This window comes from Monodon monoceros, unplaced genomic scaffold, assembly GCF_005190385.1.
Source record: "Monodon monoceros isolate NGI ecotype Baffin Bay Population unplaced genomic scaffold, NGI_Narwhal_1 Super_Scaffold_2, whole genome shotgun sequence".
Lineage (NCBI taxonomy): Eukaryota > Metazoa > Chordata > Mammalia > Artiodactyla > Monodontidae > Monodon > Monodon monoceros.
Window position 1 is genome coordinate 30,178,189 of NW_021703776.1, and position 16,006 is coordinate 30,194,194.

The 16,006-nt window shown below is 40.1% G+C and overlaps 1 protein-coding gene across 2 annotated transcripts in view; it reads left to right on the forward strand.

Annotated features, from left to right (window-relative positions):
* The window catches only part of IGF2BP3 (insulin like growth factor 2 mRNA binding protein 3), a 142,000-nt gene that overhangs the window by 120,779 nt on the left and 5,215 nt on the right, over positions 1-16,006 (forward strand). For both annotated transcript variants that reach the window (XM_029233836.1, XM_029233837.1), the window contains 5 exons: positions 211-336; positions 9,142-9,258; positions 12,347-12,421; positions 14,946-15,077; positions 15,796-15,909. In XM_029233836.1, coding sequence (XP_029089669.1) covers positions 211-336; positions 9,142-9,258; positions 12,347-12,421; positions 14,946-15,077; positions 15,796-15,909 — 564 coding nt within the window. The remainder of the gene's footprint in view (positions 1-210; positions 337-9,141; positions 9,259-12,346; positions 12,422-14,945; positions 15,078-15,795; positions 15,910-16,006) is intronic.

The window sequence follows — 16,006 nt, forward strand, 5'->3', positions numbered from 1 at the left end:
AAGAGGAGGCAGACGGCACATGGATTTTAAAATATCAAGAATTATAAACAGACGTAACCTACATGCTCAAGTATACTCACATGGAACATCTGCTTTGTTCTAAAATTTGAGTCATAAAACGAGGTCACAGTCTGGATATTATCACGTATAAATGCTCACTTACACTTGATCTTGTAATTGTAAAATGAAGGGACCTTTTTACCATTGCAGCTTCAAGCACATTTAATTCCTGGATTAAATCTGAATGCCTTGGGTCTGTTCCCACCCACTTCAGGGATGCCACCTCCCACCTCAGGGCCCCCTTCAGCTATGACTCCTCCTTACCCACAGTTTGAGGTAAGACAATGTGCCTTGGCTTTCTTTATGGTTGAGGGGGATGAAGTCAAAGGGACACAGTCAGACTCTGTTGCCCTCGAGTAGTGTGACATTAAATGCTAATTGGGAAAAATCTTAATGCGAAACCTGGTCCCCGTGTGATCTCTCATCAGTTAGGAGCCAGCACAGGCTTTTCAATTCTTGTCACTAGAACCTTCTTATCTTTGCAGAGTAGACCCGTGAGTTATTTCTTTTGAAGTTCTTGAGTGGTAGGGTTGTTAATGTATGTTTCCAGATATCAAAGGAAAAGTTTGAGACTTTGAGGAGGGGGAAAGAGGTTAGTTATTTTTAAATGTTGAAGGAAAGGATTTTTAAAAGGCTTCCTTCATCTTGAACTTCACCTGAAAGTTTACTGCTTTGAAAGGTCAGTAGAGACTAGACACGCTTTCCACTTTGAACGTTTGTACTTATTACACAGCTCAGGTAGTCGTGCCCACAAATCTATTGTGCATGTGTGTGTTTGTGTGCAAACATTAAACAGCTTTTATTTGTTTTGTAAACAGGTGGATTATTAAGAAATAATCCTTATTTTTATATTTGCTTTTTAAGAGTAGCATTTTTCCTGAGGTCAGAAATAGGAGACCAGTGATAGTATGAAAATAAATGCAGCCTAGCAGACACTGTATACAATCATGTTTTTTGAAAGAAGTGCACAATTCAGTTGCATCAACAATAATAACTGGAGGTAGACATTCATGTGAAATAAAATTAACATTCTAGGATCTTCCTTCTTGAATTTGTTTTTACGTCTCTCCCTTCCTGTTTGGCTCTCGTATCACATAAAGTTGTGAGCGGTACCTGCTACACCAAATTTAGGGAAATGTCCAGGGAGAAAAGGTGGGGGACTCTGTTCTCTCAGTGCCTAGAATACATGTAGAGTAAAATGCAACTGGAGTTCTACAGAGAACACAGATCGCTGAGATGGTTCGTGTTTTATCCCCATGAGAATGAGAATTTCCTTTGCCTGTTCTTGAAGCTACCAGGCTGTCAGGTGTGCTTAGCTTTTGCCATGGTCTTGCAGTGTGTGTGTTTCTGCCTTTGCTGTCGGCGATGTTTGCATCTTCCCCTGCCCCTCATCTGCCACTTCAAACCTCTTTGGGTAAAAACCATGTAACAAAGCCCATTAATCTAAAGATAGACATCAGAATTTCATATCAAGTGTGAAAAGATTGATGATGTGTTTTATAAAGCTGCACCGGCAGCTACAGGTGATGTGAAGTGGCTGAGGTGTTTGTACCTTGGTGCTAAAGGGGAGGGGTGTAAAGAGACAAGAGCCAGCTCTGTTTGTGTTAGTCTCCTCTTATTTGCTCTGGGTTTCTTTTCTTATGCACGCAGTGAAGAAACCGAGATAAACGAATTATCTCTAAGGACTCTTCTTTCAGGTCAAACATTACTAGTTTTTACAGAGTTCGATTTTGTTTCTTACAAATTGAAGGTTTGCAGCAACCTGCATTGAGCAAATCTATTGGTGCCATTTTCCCAATAGCATTATTTTTAATTAGGTATGTACATTTTTTAGACATAATGCTACTGCACACTTAATAGACGACAGTTATATACAGTATAAACATAATTTATATGCACTAGGAAACAAAAAAATTTGTGCGGCTCACTTTATTGTGATACTCGCTTTAATGCAGTGGGCTGGAACTGAACCTGCAATGTCTCTGAGGTATGCCTGTATTTAAAAACTGGGTTAGAGAATTAAAGGTTGGCAGGTGTTTGCTCTCAGCACTCTGATACTCCTCCATTGCATTTACAGCTGCTGATGAGAAGCTTACTGTTCTGCAGAAGCTCTCACAGAGAAGTCAGGTTACTCACTAAGATAGTCTCTTTATCCTTGATTCCTGTAGGTTAGCAGCAAATCTCTGCTTTTACTTTAAATATATATTGCCTGGCAAGGAGTCATGTATCGCTTCCTCTTTTAGAGTTTCATTTTTTTCTCTACACGTGTTTTCTCACCTCTGCTTTGTAACATGAAAGTAGAATTGATGCATCCTGTCTTTGGATAAATCCCTTGTCGCTGTTCTAGTCCAGAATTTTGCCCATGCCTCCTCTTAAAACATACTCTTCTTCCCGGAACCTGCCAGGTTGATTTTTCCCATAGAGCCAAAGAGTTGGTTCTTCCAACAGACAAAAGTCTCTACTTCCTGCCTGGCAGCTGGCTTACGCAGTACTTCATTGGCCAACTTCAAGTTTATAAATGACAGGAAATGCTCCTTTCAGAAATGCTCAAACAGTAGGGAAGAGGCGTTTGGCAGCTAGTGAGCAGAGTAACAGCTGGAATTGGCATCGCACACAACAACATCCATAGCTGGATGGTCTTGGCAGCTTGCGTTGGGGTTGGGAGATGTTAGTTCAGGCGCCGTTGTCTCCATAATTCTGATAGTGTCTTCGGAGTCTCCCCAAGTCTCTAGAACAATAGTGTAATCTGAAAATTGCTAACTTGGCTGCTTATGGAAGAGGGAAGAAAGGTGAACACTTTTTCTTAGGTCTTACCTAGTTTGAAGTGCTCTTTAAAAAAACAAAATATAATTTGAAAGGGATTTTTAGATCAAATGACTCTCATGGAGTCTTGTAGTCCTACTGTTTAGGATTTCTTACTGTGGGTGCAGCTCTTTTGTTAGTAAACAACTTCAAAGTAAATAACTCGTTGCATATATTTATTATCTCTGAGAGGTCTTGGTTACTTAGTTATAGGGAGAAACTTTCTTTGCTTTTTTATTTTTTTTTTTAAACTTAAATATTCTGTTCAGGTCATGAAGTTGAGTAAACCCAATTTCAGTTCCAGACCAAAATCCATTAAAACAAAAAAAAACACCCCAGGAGTATGTATTTTACAAGCCAGAGGGAGACACTGGCATTCTTCCAGATTCCTGGAGGCTGGTCTTGTTGGCTGGCATGCATGTCGCCATGCCTTTGTGATGTCTTAGATTCTGTTCCCCACAAAGTAAATACACTTAACCTTACTGTTTGCTCATTCTTGTATTTCCTCATGATAGATGATTAGGAATTACTCATTGGCAGACTTCACCAGTTATGCAAACTTTCAGTTGAGCAGCTTTGTTCTTCTGTTATTTCAAGCTATAGCGTAGGGTCTGCCAAGAAGTCCAAAGGAAGTTTTGCCAATAGGCATCTGGCAGAAATCCACTAGGAAACAGCTTGTGACCTGAATGTCTTTCACCTCTGAAAGTTTAGGAAGAAGCGTTCAGGATAATGCAGCTGAACATTAACTTACACGCAAAGACTGTGTAACGCTATAGGGTAATGCTAATGCGTTTTTTTAAGCTCATCTCAGAGTCTTAGATTCACAGGTGAAAGAGACTTATCATAATCCATTGTTCTGGCTTCTTAGTTTTACATGTAAATATTATCTGTTTATCTGGGTGTTCTAATCCTGAAAACATGGCTTACTACACAGAATCCCATATAAGAATGGGCCAGTTTAATGACTGTCCAGTAGACAGGATGTTTATGCGAGGTGCCTTATATTCCCAGAGGAAAGTTTCCTTGAAAAGAAATTTATGGTCAGGGATGTGCTTGGTGGATATGGAACTGGAACAAAGGGATTTGGGTGGCTTCAGACACCTGATGAGTCACCTTTTCATTAAGGTGCTATTACCAACAGTACACACCGCGCTGTCGGTCCAGGACACGGCCTCCTGGCAGGCTTCATTTACTTCCCTCTAACCTCTCAGTGTGGAACTTCTTTCTGTCTGCATACTGATGCTTTCTTTATGTCTTTGCCCCTTCTTTCTATTACAGTTTGGTCCTTTTAGCCCTTCTCTACTGTCCACCATTCCTTTTCCAAATCTTCACTCAACTTTTAAATTCACTCTTAATCTCTGTAATGGATTTGTTACCTCCTACCGCACCTCCCCAAAATCAGTAAAACAAAAGCATCTGTAGCCTCTCATCCATGACTGTATCAGAAAGATGATTTTGCTTTTGTTCAACTTTTGAGACTACAACACACTTTCTGCCCATGAGCTTTTCTCGTAGCCATGGTCCTCGGTATCTTCTAGGCGGAGACATGCTCAGGCTACATTTGTGAGGCTCTGGGACTTTTGCTCTGGGGATGATGCCTGTTACATTCGGCGTCTGAGGACATTCAGAAGTTGCTGTCTGGGGTCAGTCCCAGGAAAAGTAGTTTTTACTAAACAAATAGTTTTTCTCAAGTTGTGGTAAATCATGTAACTAATTTTTTTAATTAGCTGCTAGGAAGCTTAGAGCCAAATTTGTATAATAACAGCATTTCTGGTTTTATCTTTTCTGTTGAGGTCCCTATGCTCTTATTTCTTCACCTCCTTTGTCTTATCTTTCTATTGTGTATTTTGTAAGCAGCATAAAATATTTCTGGAACATGGCCCAGAAAGCAAATAATTATATAGTCATGGCAAAATACAATGGGGCAGACCTGGGTGAGTTACACATTAGATTTAGTCTGATCCTTAGGTCTTTATTACTGCCAGCCCCCTGACTCCTCCCACCCCCCTAAAAAAAAAGTTTATTATTCGGAAGAACATTACATGGATGTTCTCAGTGAGATAAAACAGTTAGGTCCTATCTTTACTTTAAAAAATTGGTTCAGATTAGCATACCAGTTTTAATATAAGGACCAGAATGACAAAATAAATTGATACTAACATTGAGCACAGTTTATGGGCAATGTCAGCATTAATTCATTCCTGTCCAGTTATTAAAATAAGAGAGGCCTTAAAGTGTCCCTCTGGAATAAATGGTATGTGGTAATTGCCTAACACCCTAGCAGGCTGTGAGGTACAGTGCTTTCAAAAGAGAGGCATTGGGCTTCCCTGGTGGCGCAGTGGTTTAGAGTCTGCCTGCCAATGCAGGGGACGCGGGTTCGTACCCCGGTCCGGGAAGATCCCACATGCCGCGGAGCGGCTGGGCCCGTGAGCCGTGGCCGCTGAGCCTGCGCGTCAGGAGCCTGTGCTCCGCAACGGGAGAGGCCACAACAGTGAGAGGCCCGCGTACCGTTAAAAAAAAAAAAAAAAAAGAGAGGCATTGTTCTTATGACTTAAAATTATTTCATTCTTCAGTATTTCCATTTGGTTCTTCGCTGATGAATAGCAGTAGAAGTTGACTTGGCCAAGCTGTGCCGGATAGGCCTCTTTCACAAATATCCACAGTCAAGAGTTCAGTGGGAAGGCAAAACCTCTTCTGATATGTGTGTTCCAGGAATGCTTATAGAGCCCCAAGGGAATCTTCATTAGACTGACAGCTGTATTAAGGCCCGCAGTGTGTTACAACATCCTAGGAAACATACCAAAGATATACCAAGTTGTAAAGAGTATAGTATGCACATCTATTTGTACAGATGCTGAAGAAACAAAATATACAACGGTTTTTGTCAAGAATATTTTCTGGAGTTGAATTTTAGATTAACTTGTATAGGAAATAAGGAGGTACATGGTGGGGTGTGGTTACAGATAAAGGAAGAGACTTAGAAGAGTTCAGATGATTCTTATGTGTGGGAAATGAGACATGGGGTCTAGAATCACACACTGCTTAATATTTGTAAGTGTGAAAGGCATGTTTCGAACCAAAATGACTTCCCCCTGTCTTTTACACATTTATTCACCCTAAGATAAATTAATTAGCATGAGAATTTGGAAATATCAATTTTAAATGTTCATGTTCTGATCTAGCATTTTTATTACATAAAACCTTAGAATTATTTGTACAAGGGCACAAGATTTATGCTTAAAGATTTGATTGCAGTGTTAGACAAATTGGTGAAAAATTGGAAACCAAACTTTCTAAAGGTCTTTAAAATAGCATCCTCAGATATAGCAAAATAACTGTCAGGGAAAGACGAAGGAATTGGAGATTTTTTTTGGACAACTTTTCTGTGATGTGGTTATTTTATTCTCACAGTGGAAACAAACATTGAAACCCTTAAGTTTCAGTTAAAAGTGTCTTACACATGCTTAAGATGGATGTATTGCAGGTGAGACAACAAACTTGTTGATTTCTTTTCCTTGTTCTAGTAGAGCATCTTGTCCTCTTTTTTGGTGATTCAATTTTTTTTTTTTTTTTTTTGCGGTACGCGGGCCTCTCACTGTTGGGGCCTCTCCCGTTGCAGAGCACAGGCTCCGGACGCGCAGGCTCAGCGGCCATGGCTCACGGGCCCAGCCGCGCCGCGGCATGTGGGATCTTCCCAGACCGGGGCACGAACCCGTGTCCCCTGTATCGGCAGGCGGACTCTCAGCCACTGCGCCACCAGGGAAGCCCCTTGGTGATTCAATTAAACGCATCTTTTTTGGTAAATTTTTAAATTGAGGTATAATTGATGTACAACATTTTCAGGTGATCCAATATTTGTATAGACTGCAAAATGATCACCACAGTAAGTATAGTTAGTTAACATCCATCACTGCACAGTTACAAAAATTTTCTTAAGTGTGATGAGAACTTTTAAGATCTACGCTTAGCAACTTTAAAATGTGCGATACAGTATTAACTGTAGTCACCATGCTGTACATTACATCCCCAGGACTTATTTTATAACTGGAAGTTCGTACCTTTTGCCCTTCTTTACGTCATTTTTTTTTAACATCTTTATTGGAGTATAATTGCTTTACAATGGTGTGTTAGTTTCTGCTGTATAACAAAGTGAATCAGCTGTAATTATACATATGTCCCCATATCTCCTCCCTCTTGCATCTCCCTCCCACCCTCCCTATCCCACCCCTCTAGGTGGTCACAAAGCACCAATCTGATCTCCCTGTGCTATGCGGCCGCTTCCCACCAGCTGTCTATATTTTACATTTAGTACTTTACATCATTCTTAATCTCTAGTTTTCCTTATTCAAAATAAAGAAAAATGTTCATGGACTGTCTCTCATGCCCCTTTCAGCATGTTGATGATCAAAGGCTTAAGCTTTTACCACCTACACATTACAAATTTTTTTGACTCATGGAAGTCAAACCAACACAGATGGAGAAGAGTGATACAACCAGGGAAGGGAGTACTTCCCTGAGAGCTCCGCTGGACATTTTTCTTAACAGTCATTCCTGCAGGTCTATGTATATTGCAAAGTACACCCATACCTGTTGGAATTGGGGTATATACTCATTTTTTGTGAACATGGCTTAGGAGATAGAGAAGCCCAGGTTTGAATCTTGGCTCCAACACCAGTCATCATATGACCTTGTGCAAGTAATCTCTCTGGCTCGGTTTTCTCATCTTTAAAATGGGAATGCTCTTAGTTTCTATCAGTTGGATCAGTTGTGAGGTGTAAATGCACAGAAGCTCACACAGGGGAAACTCACAAACTCTCACCATGAAGGATTGCTGTGTGCACCTGCCCCCTGATCATAGTTATCTTCCTCTTAAGCCTGAGTTTTTACCTCAGCATGCTTTTTACCCATCTTCCACTAATAAAAAACACAAATGTTCCATGAATGTCTTAACTGGAATTCCATCATTCTGTGTGGACTGAGTGGGAACCTTTCTGTATGATAATTCGACAATATTTATTAGTTTTAAATATTCAGGCCCTTTGACTCAGTAGCGCTAAGAATTTATGCAGTAGAGGTACTTGTACAAGGGCACACAATTTTTTTGTACAAAGATTTGATTGCAGCATTACAAATGCGTTCGTTGACAACTGAAAACTATACACATACATAACAGGGATGAGATCGATCCGCTGTTGTGTCTCCCTCTGAAGGAATACAGTTCTTAGAATGAGGTAGGGACACAGGAATGACACAGGAAGATATCCAAGGTGTATTAAAGTAAAACAAATGAGAACATGTTATTTGCAGTAGGCTCCCATTTATTAATGTTTTATTTCATAGACTTTCCTCCATGAAACATGTCTGCCTATCCTTTTCTAGTTTCCTGTTTTCCTTTTCACTGGGTTTTTATCATTCTTCCTGTTTGGCTTGAAAACAAAAAATCAAATCTATTTGGGCTTGGCACTTTATTTAACTAACTAGTTGATTGCAGGGTTAACAGTTATTTGGTCAGTGTAATTTTTTCTGATTGATTTTGGTAATTCTAGACAAGTCGTGGACATGTTCAGATTTATTGACATGTTTCTATCTTAGTTTTGTCTTGTGTGATATCCTTTCCTTTTTCTCATCCCATGTTTATAATTGGTAAATTGGCAAAAGGTTTTCCTTTTATTTAAAGAACCAGACCAACCTTCTGTTATTACTAGTATTTTTATTTATTTAAAAAAAAAAAACAAACAACTTTGCTTCAGAGGAAGGAAACTAAAGACAGAAAAAATTCCTACCAAATAGTGTGAGTAAACGACGTCACGTGGAACAGCCTTCTGTTGAGGGTGTGTGGAGGGACAAAGAAGTGGAACGGCTGCCGCTGAGCATCAGGGCCCCTCTGGAGGTCTGTGGTGCTCAGGGCTCCGTGCTCTCTGCCTCCACGCTGAGCTTACAGGGAGAAGAGGGAGCTGTTACTGCCACTAGGAATTTGTGTGGTAAGAGCAGTGGTGTCATTTGGTGGACCAATATTAAGTGGCACAAAATCTGTTTTAAATCTGTAAATTTGAGGAAAAACTGTATAGAGAAAAGTGATGTTTTAAATGCTAACACTTTCAGGATGAATGTGAGATCTTCTCGACCTGTTAGGTAAACTCATATCAACTTACTGTGGTGGTTTTTCCTAAAACTATCCTAATATTTCTAACAGTATGAGAATGCTCCTCTCCCTATGCCAGCGATACAGCCTGATTTGTATCCAGTAAGCATGTATGTCCTGTCTTTCTTTTCCAACAGCAGTCAGAAACAGAGACTGTCCATCTGTTCATCCCAGCCCTGTCTGTCGGCGCCATCATCGGCAAGCAGGGGCAACACATCAAACAGCTTTCTCGCTTTGCAGGAGCTTCTATTAAGGTACTGTTCTGCCAGCTGTGGCTCTCCTGGTGCTTTAAGGACAGCGAGTTACAGAAATGTGAGTCTTCCTGCCACTCTGTAATTTGAATTGAATGTGGCAGTCTATATTGGGGTTACATAAGTGTGTGACAGAGAACTCCAAACAACACTAGCTTACACAAGGTAAGTTAAATTCTCTCTCTAGAAAAAGTAGTCTGCAGGTATGCAATTTAGCGTTAGAATGGTGGTTCTGCCCCACCGCATTCCCGGATATATATTCCTTCTAGCTCATCTTCCCTGGGCGTGGCTTTGGTCCCTCACACTCCGAAATGACACTATTTAGTGCCCGAACAATCAAGGCTGTGGTCCTTTTAAGGAATATACAAATTGACAAAGGCTTGATAAAAGTAATAGCTTTCTTCAGGAAAACATTGGTCTATTGGGGGGTTTATTTTGGTTACATTTTATAAATATATATATAAATAATTTTATTTTTGGCTGCATTGGGTATTCGTTGCTGCGCACAGGCTTTCTCTAGTTGCAGCAAGCGGGGGCTATTCTTCGTTGCGGTGCGCGGGCTTCTCATTGCAGGGGCTTCTCTTGTTGGTGGAGCACAGGCTCCAGGCGCGCGGGCTTCAGTAGTTGCGGCACACGGGCTCAGTAGCGCAGGCTTTGTAGCTGTGGTGCACGTGCTTAGTTGCTCCGCGGCATGTGGGATCTTCCCAGAACAGGGCTTGAACCTGTGTCCCCTGCATTGGCAGGTGGATTCTTAACCACTGTGCCACCAGGGAAGTCCAATTTTATAAATATTTAATGAAATTTTTAATTTGAATATAGTACCAAAAAAACCACACTGCACTCAAATGTTTATAGTATCTTTATTTATAACTGGGAAATGGGGAAGAAGCAAATGTTCATCAGCTGGCAAATGCATAAACTGTGGCCCGTCTATATAATAATTACTTAGCAGTAAAAAGGAGGGAACTGTTGATACATAAAACAACTTGAGTGAATCACATGTATTATGCTAAGAGAAAGAAGACTCAAAAGGCCACATACTGTATGATTCCACTTATATGAAAATTCTGGAAAAGACAACTCTGGAAATTGAGGGGAAAAAAAATCAGTGGTTGCTAGGAGTTGGAGGTGGAGGGATTGAAAACAAAGGCAGCATGAGGAAATTTTGAGTGACAGAAGCTGTTTTTATGTTGATTGTGGTGGTATTTACAACTATGTATTTGGTACCAAAGGAGTGAGCATTACTGTATGTAAACTACACAGTTAATAAAAAAGCAAAACACACAGGAAAGCCCTCATATTCTCTCTTGTAGCAAAAGATAACAAAATAACGTGAGCAGAAAATGCAGCCAAAATAAATAAATGGGTAAAGGAAAAGACATGATAAAAGACCAAGGGGTGAACTAACTTTACTATCCTGTTAGTTTCCTGATTACTGAGTTAATCTGTAAAACATGCTCACACATGCAAAAAGAACCTAGCAGCTTTGTTTTGGAAAAACTGCGACGAACATTTCATGAACAAGAAGAACTGGGTATTTAGACGTTTGGCTCTTTTCCTTGCTGGCTTTAATGGAGGTTTTATGATGAGGTTAAAATATTTTTGTTTCCAAAAAGTCTGAAACATGCATAATCTGAAAGATTCATCAGCACTCCTAACACTTCGCTGCATTTCCATAATGTAAATGTCCATATATGTACTTACTTTAACAGGCAAATATTTGGTATTACCAAATCATAATCATTTGTGTTAACTTACTGGACATTAAGATTGTTCCTAATTTAACCTGCACAGGGGTAGACAGAGTTCTTTTGGTCAAATTGTCATATATAACCTTATCTTTTAACGTAAGTCTACAGAAGTGGGTTTGGTGAGTCACAGGGCATGTGCTTTTGAGAGATTGTAGCAATTTGTACTCCTAACCTCAGTGTACAAGTGTCCTCAGCCCCAGCCCTCTATCACCCGTGTTGACAAAGATCCTTTTTAAAAAAACGAAACCTTAGTCAGAAAGATGAAGAATGATACCTTCTTTTTGGGGTTTCCTGTGAATAATCCTAAGTGTGGTCTAAAAGGAAGTAATTATTGGCTTGTTTTACAGACTCAAAATTAGTGCCCAGCAATAAAGTAGGAATAGTATTAATTTGGGTCTAAGTAACAGAAATGTTAGCTTTATTTTGAGGGAGGAAGCATGAGTCTATTAAAAGTAAAAAACATTGTTTTGATTATGAAGGTGTGGAGAAGGGCCTACTAGACTATAAGTAATTGACAGTGATCATACTGGGTGGTAGTTGGGATGGCTTTTATTGTATTTTTTGCTTCCTGTTCTCATTATTTACTATAGGGAATTGCTTCTTGCACAGCAAATATCTAGCAAAATTTTTTCTTTTAAAACACTTTCTACCATCCAACTCCCCAAATGCTTTCTTACTAAGGGAATGCTGGTTTCCTCCCCCTTCAACAGTCTCTGCAACAATTCCCTAGCCTAGGCTTTTTGTGTGATTTCACACGCTCTGCCAAAATAGAAGAGGCTGAGTTTGCTTTTCTTCTGCCAAATTAATGTTAGTTTATTCCATATGTTAGTCCAGCGAGTGTACTTTGGGGGAATGTACCGATAGCCTTAGACTGGGAACCTAGCAGTTTCTTGCACACACAGGAGGCCCAGGGTGTTGGGATGCGCGTGGGCTAAGAACCACCCTTTGAGCACCCACTGGTGTAGTGACAAGGAATGTGATGGTGGAGCCAGACCCAGCTCTCCCTCCAGCTTCACTGGACTGTGTGATCATGGGCCAGGTGACTCACCTTCTCCAGCCTTTGGCCTCTCCATGAGGCAGTACCTCGTCAGGAAATAGTGAGGGTTACGTAGGGGCTGCATCTGGACTTTTACATTAGGGCCAGGCACAGTGTAAGTACACAGTATACGGCAGGAGCCATAACTAATGAATCCACATTAATCACTGCTTCATGTAACTACCTTCCAGAAGGCTTTCATTCTACATTTCAGTAAGTCATGTGCAAATGACAGGCTGGTTGGTGTAACATTTCTATTGGTGGCACCTGGAAGTGTCATAACCCGTTACTGGGTCTGTTACAGATCGCTCCAGCTGAAGCACCAGATGCTAAAGTGAGGATGGTGATTATCACTGGGCCACCAGAGGCTCAGTTCAAGGTATGTGCTCTGGAGTGTGTGCACAGGTAACAAATGAATGGATGTCTTCTTGGGAAATCCATAACCTGGCTTCTCCTGTAAAAAAAATCTAATACTCAGTAGAAAGAATCTCTCAATGGAAATTTCTAAGACTAAGAACAGAGTAGAAACATACCGCAAATTACACTTTAAAAATAAACCAAAGCCTTTGGTTAATTTTGAGAGTTCTGTAATGGTTGTTGGTTTTGACTATCTCCCAAAGGAGAATTTGCTCAATGCCCTGTTAGCATGTGTGAAGGTGAGACCTTAAGACTGAAATTTACAAGTCTGATTCATATGCCTTGCTGTTCTCAAGTTTTTCCTCTTGTCCCAGAGAGGCCTCAACCTTGAATTAAAATGTCCCTGTTTGCTCTTACCCTTGGGTTAACCGTTAGCCCTTGTCCACAGTCGGTCAACAAGCCACTCTAATCTTTTGAATTTTAGAGGTGGAAATGGCAGGAACTCTTACAGCATTTGTCCTGGTGTGAACCATTGGTCATACTGGGGTTTGGGGCCTTTGGGGCTGGAATGCCTCCCACCATGTCCTGAGAGGTGGTGTAGCAGGGTGATGAAGAGCAGAGACCTGGTAGCCAGGTTGCTGGTTCAAAGCCCAGCTTTACCATTTACCAGTGGTGTGACCTTGGGCAAGTTACTTAGCCTTTCTCTGCCTAGTTCCTCATCTATAAAATCGGGGTTAAAAACACCCACAAAGTTTAAATAAGGTTTAAACAATATATGAATTGCTTAGAATAGTGCCTGACACAGGAAGTACAACATAAATGTGCTGGTGGTGGTGCTGAGCAGACTTGGGATGAATCAGACTTAAGACCCTGCCAGATCCTCAAATTCACAAACGTATACCTTTGAGTATGTGATTTCTCTCATAAACTCAGTAGGGTGTCTTGTTTGTCATAGGTAAAAGCAGCTACTCAATTCAGTGCAATTTATCCAAAACTCCTGTCTTGTTCCTACCACTTAGCAGCTGTGTTAACAGGATAACTCTTTAACCTACTTCTCTTAGCTCTAAAATGTGGCTAAGTTAACAAGTGCCCACTTCTTCCCTCCTTTTAAGCCATCACTTTCTTTGACCTCTATTTTTCACTAAAAATCGGAAGCTTTTTTCACTTCATTTACAGGAAGAACAGGAAACAAAAGGAGGCGCTTTGAGATGTGGGGTACAGTTGGCTAGCCTCAAACTTGGGTCAAGAAATTTACTTCCTCATACCAGCCTTGTGGTCCAGGCAGTTCAGATCAAAACTCAGAGATGCTGAAAATTGCTTCCTATCCCAGACTTACAGAGACAGTCACTTTTAGTTTGAAATACTAAAAGATAAATACAAACATCAATTATGGTCTTATTATTCTACAAATGGAATTAACTATCGTGCAGTTTTCATAATGCTTGTATGCTGGGGAATTCAGAGTTTGTTTCCCTGTATCCTCCTATGCCTGTATTGTTCAGTTGTCTTAAATGGGACATTTAAGAAAAGCTGTAATGCTTAAATGTCATTTATGTGATCAGTGATAATAACAAATTATTTTATTTTAGACATCTAAGTAATAGTAAACCTCCTAACCCATATTTTTTCTTATGAATTCAAGAGCTTGTTTCGGAGGACAGTGTATATCCGTTGTGTCCTTTGTGTTGATAGCTACATCTGTGGCCTGAGACTGAGGATGAATGGAAGACAGGGTACTAAGATGGATTTTTTTTTTTTTTTTTTCTGTAACCCCCTAAAATGAGCTTATCATTTCTGCACCAGTGAAAACGTGTTCGGTACTTTTGTTTTTGTTCTCTGCTGTGGCAGCTTGTCAGATGAAACCAACTCTGACTCCTTTTTCCTTTGGTGTATACCAGAGCAAATTAATGGTTGTACATAATAGGAGAGGTTTATTATGTATAACTTCTAGTTGTATGCAGCAAGTGACAGGATGTGTTTGACTATAACTGTCAGATGTGTATGTTAACTTGATTTTGTAGCCTTAGTCGAAGTAGAAACCATCTGGCTAAGATGAAGAAATGTTTAACTAGAAAATTCCTCGCTGGCCCATTTAGACAGCGGCTTGGCTTCTTGTGAGCCTCGCATAGGTGGCTCTGTAGTTCCTCTGCAGTCCCTTTTACTCAAGAAAAATGCAGTTACTATCTTATTGCCAACAGGAGAGGTTTTACCTTTCAAGACTGGAGAGCAAATGGTCATTTGCAAAAATTTTAGTTCGGCTGACTGCTAACTTATTGCCTTTAACCGTTTTTGTCAGAAGAATATGGTTTAATCTTATTTTATCAATCATTCAATTGCCTCATCTGTGATGTATAGTTATTATTGTTGTCAACCTTTTCTAGGACTTCCTTACTTTTCCACCTCTTGTGCAACGTTCCACAATCTATCAAATGCAGATGTATCACTGCAAAGGTCTGTTCCAGTGGATCCGGGCCATCTTTAAAGTTAATGGACCTTTTTGCATTTCCTACATGAATGACACTGATGAGATATGTTCTCATCTGTAGGCTCAGGGAAGAATTTATGGAAAAATTAAAGAAGAAAACTTTGTTAGTCCTAAGGAAGAGGTGAAACTTGAAGCTCACATCAGAGTGCCATCCTTTGCTGCTGGCAGAGTTATTGGAAAAGGAGGCAAAACGGCAAGTACTTCAGCAAAACCTGTGCAGTGGTATGAAAGGGAAAGCGTTGAAAGGTACTTAGGAGTTCCAAGTCCCTAAATTTTGGCTAACTTATAAAAAGCAGGACCGTCTGGGCCAAGGTTTGGAGAAGACTGCCTTTTGTTCCTCCTGGGTGTTGGTGTCAGCTACCAGTGAAAGCAGTGCCTCTCTTTCAGACCACTTTGTATGGGAGAACTGTCTCATACTTATATAAGGGGCATTTTGCATTTTCTGTTGTTATACATCAGCTTTTTACTTTTATTGTGCAAACACTTAATGACATGAAAAGAAACTTTAAAAAATTTCATCTACATTTATAACTTATAACTCTGTAACTGAAAAAAGCAAATGGTTTCCAGTTTCTAACACATAAAACTTCCAAGTCATTTTCAAAGCTATTTACAATTCTGAAGTGATTCAAAGTGTGTATTTTGGAATCAGATTTTCAGGGGTTGAATCTGGTTGTGTCATTAACTTATGCAACTGTGGGCGAGTCAGTTTCTTTCACTAAGGCTTAGTTTTAATTACCTTGAAATGGGGACAATACTAGTAAACGGATAGAATTATTAGTATTATTAGATGAGATTATAAATATAAAGCCAAAGCTCAGTATTTTGGTTACACAGTAAGGAAATGGTAATTAAAAAAAAAAAAAAAAAAAACAACTCCACTTAACATGATTTGTATTTATCTCCTTCAGGTGAATGAGCTCCAGAATTTGTCAAGCGCAGAAGTTGTTGTCCCTCGTGACCAGACGCCTGATGAGAATGACCAAGTGGTGGTCAAAATAACTGGTCACTTCTATGCTTGCCAGGCAAGTGGGCTCTAGTGTGATAAGTGAGCTCTTCTGCTTCTTCCTTCTTCCTGAGTGATCCTCCTCCCATGCGTGTCCCCATGTCATATAAATATTT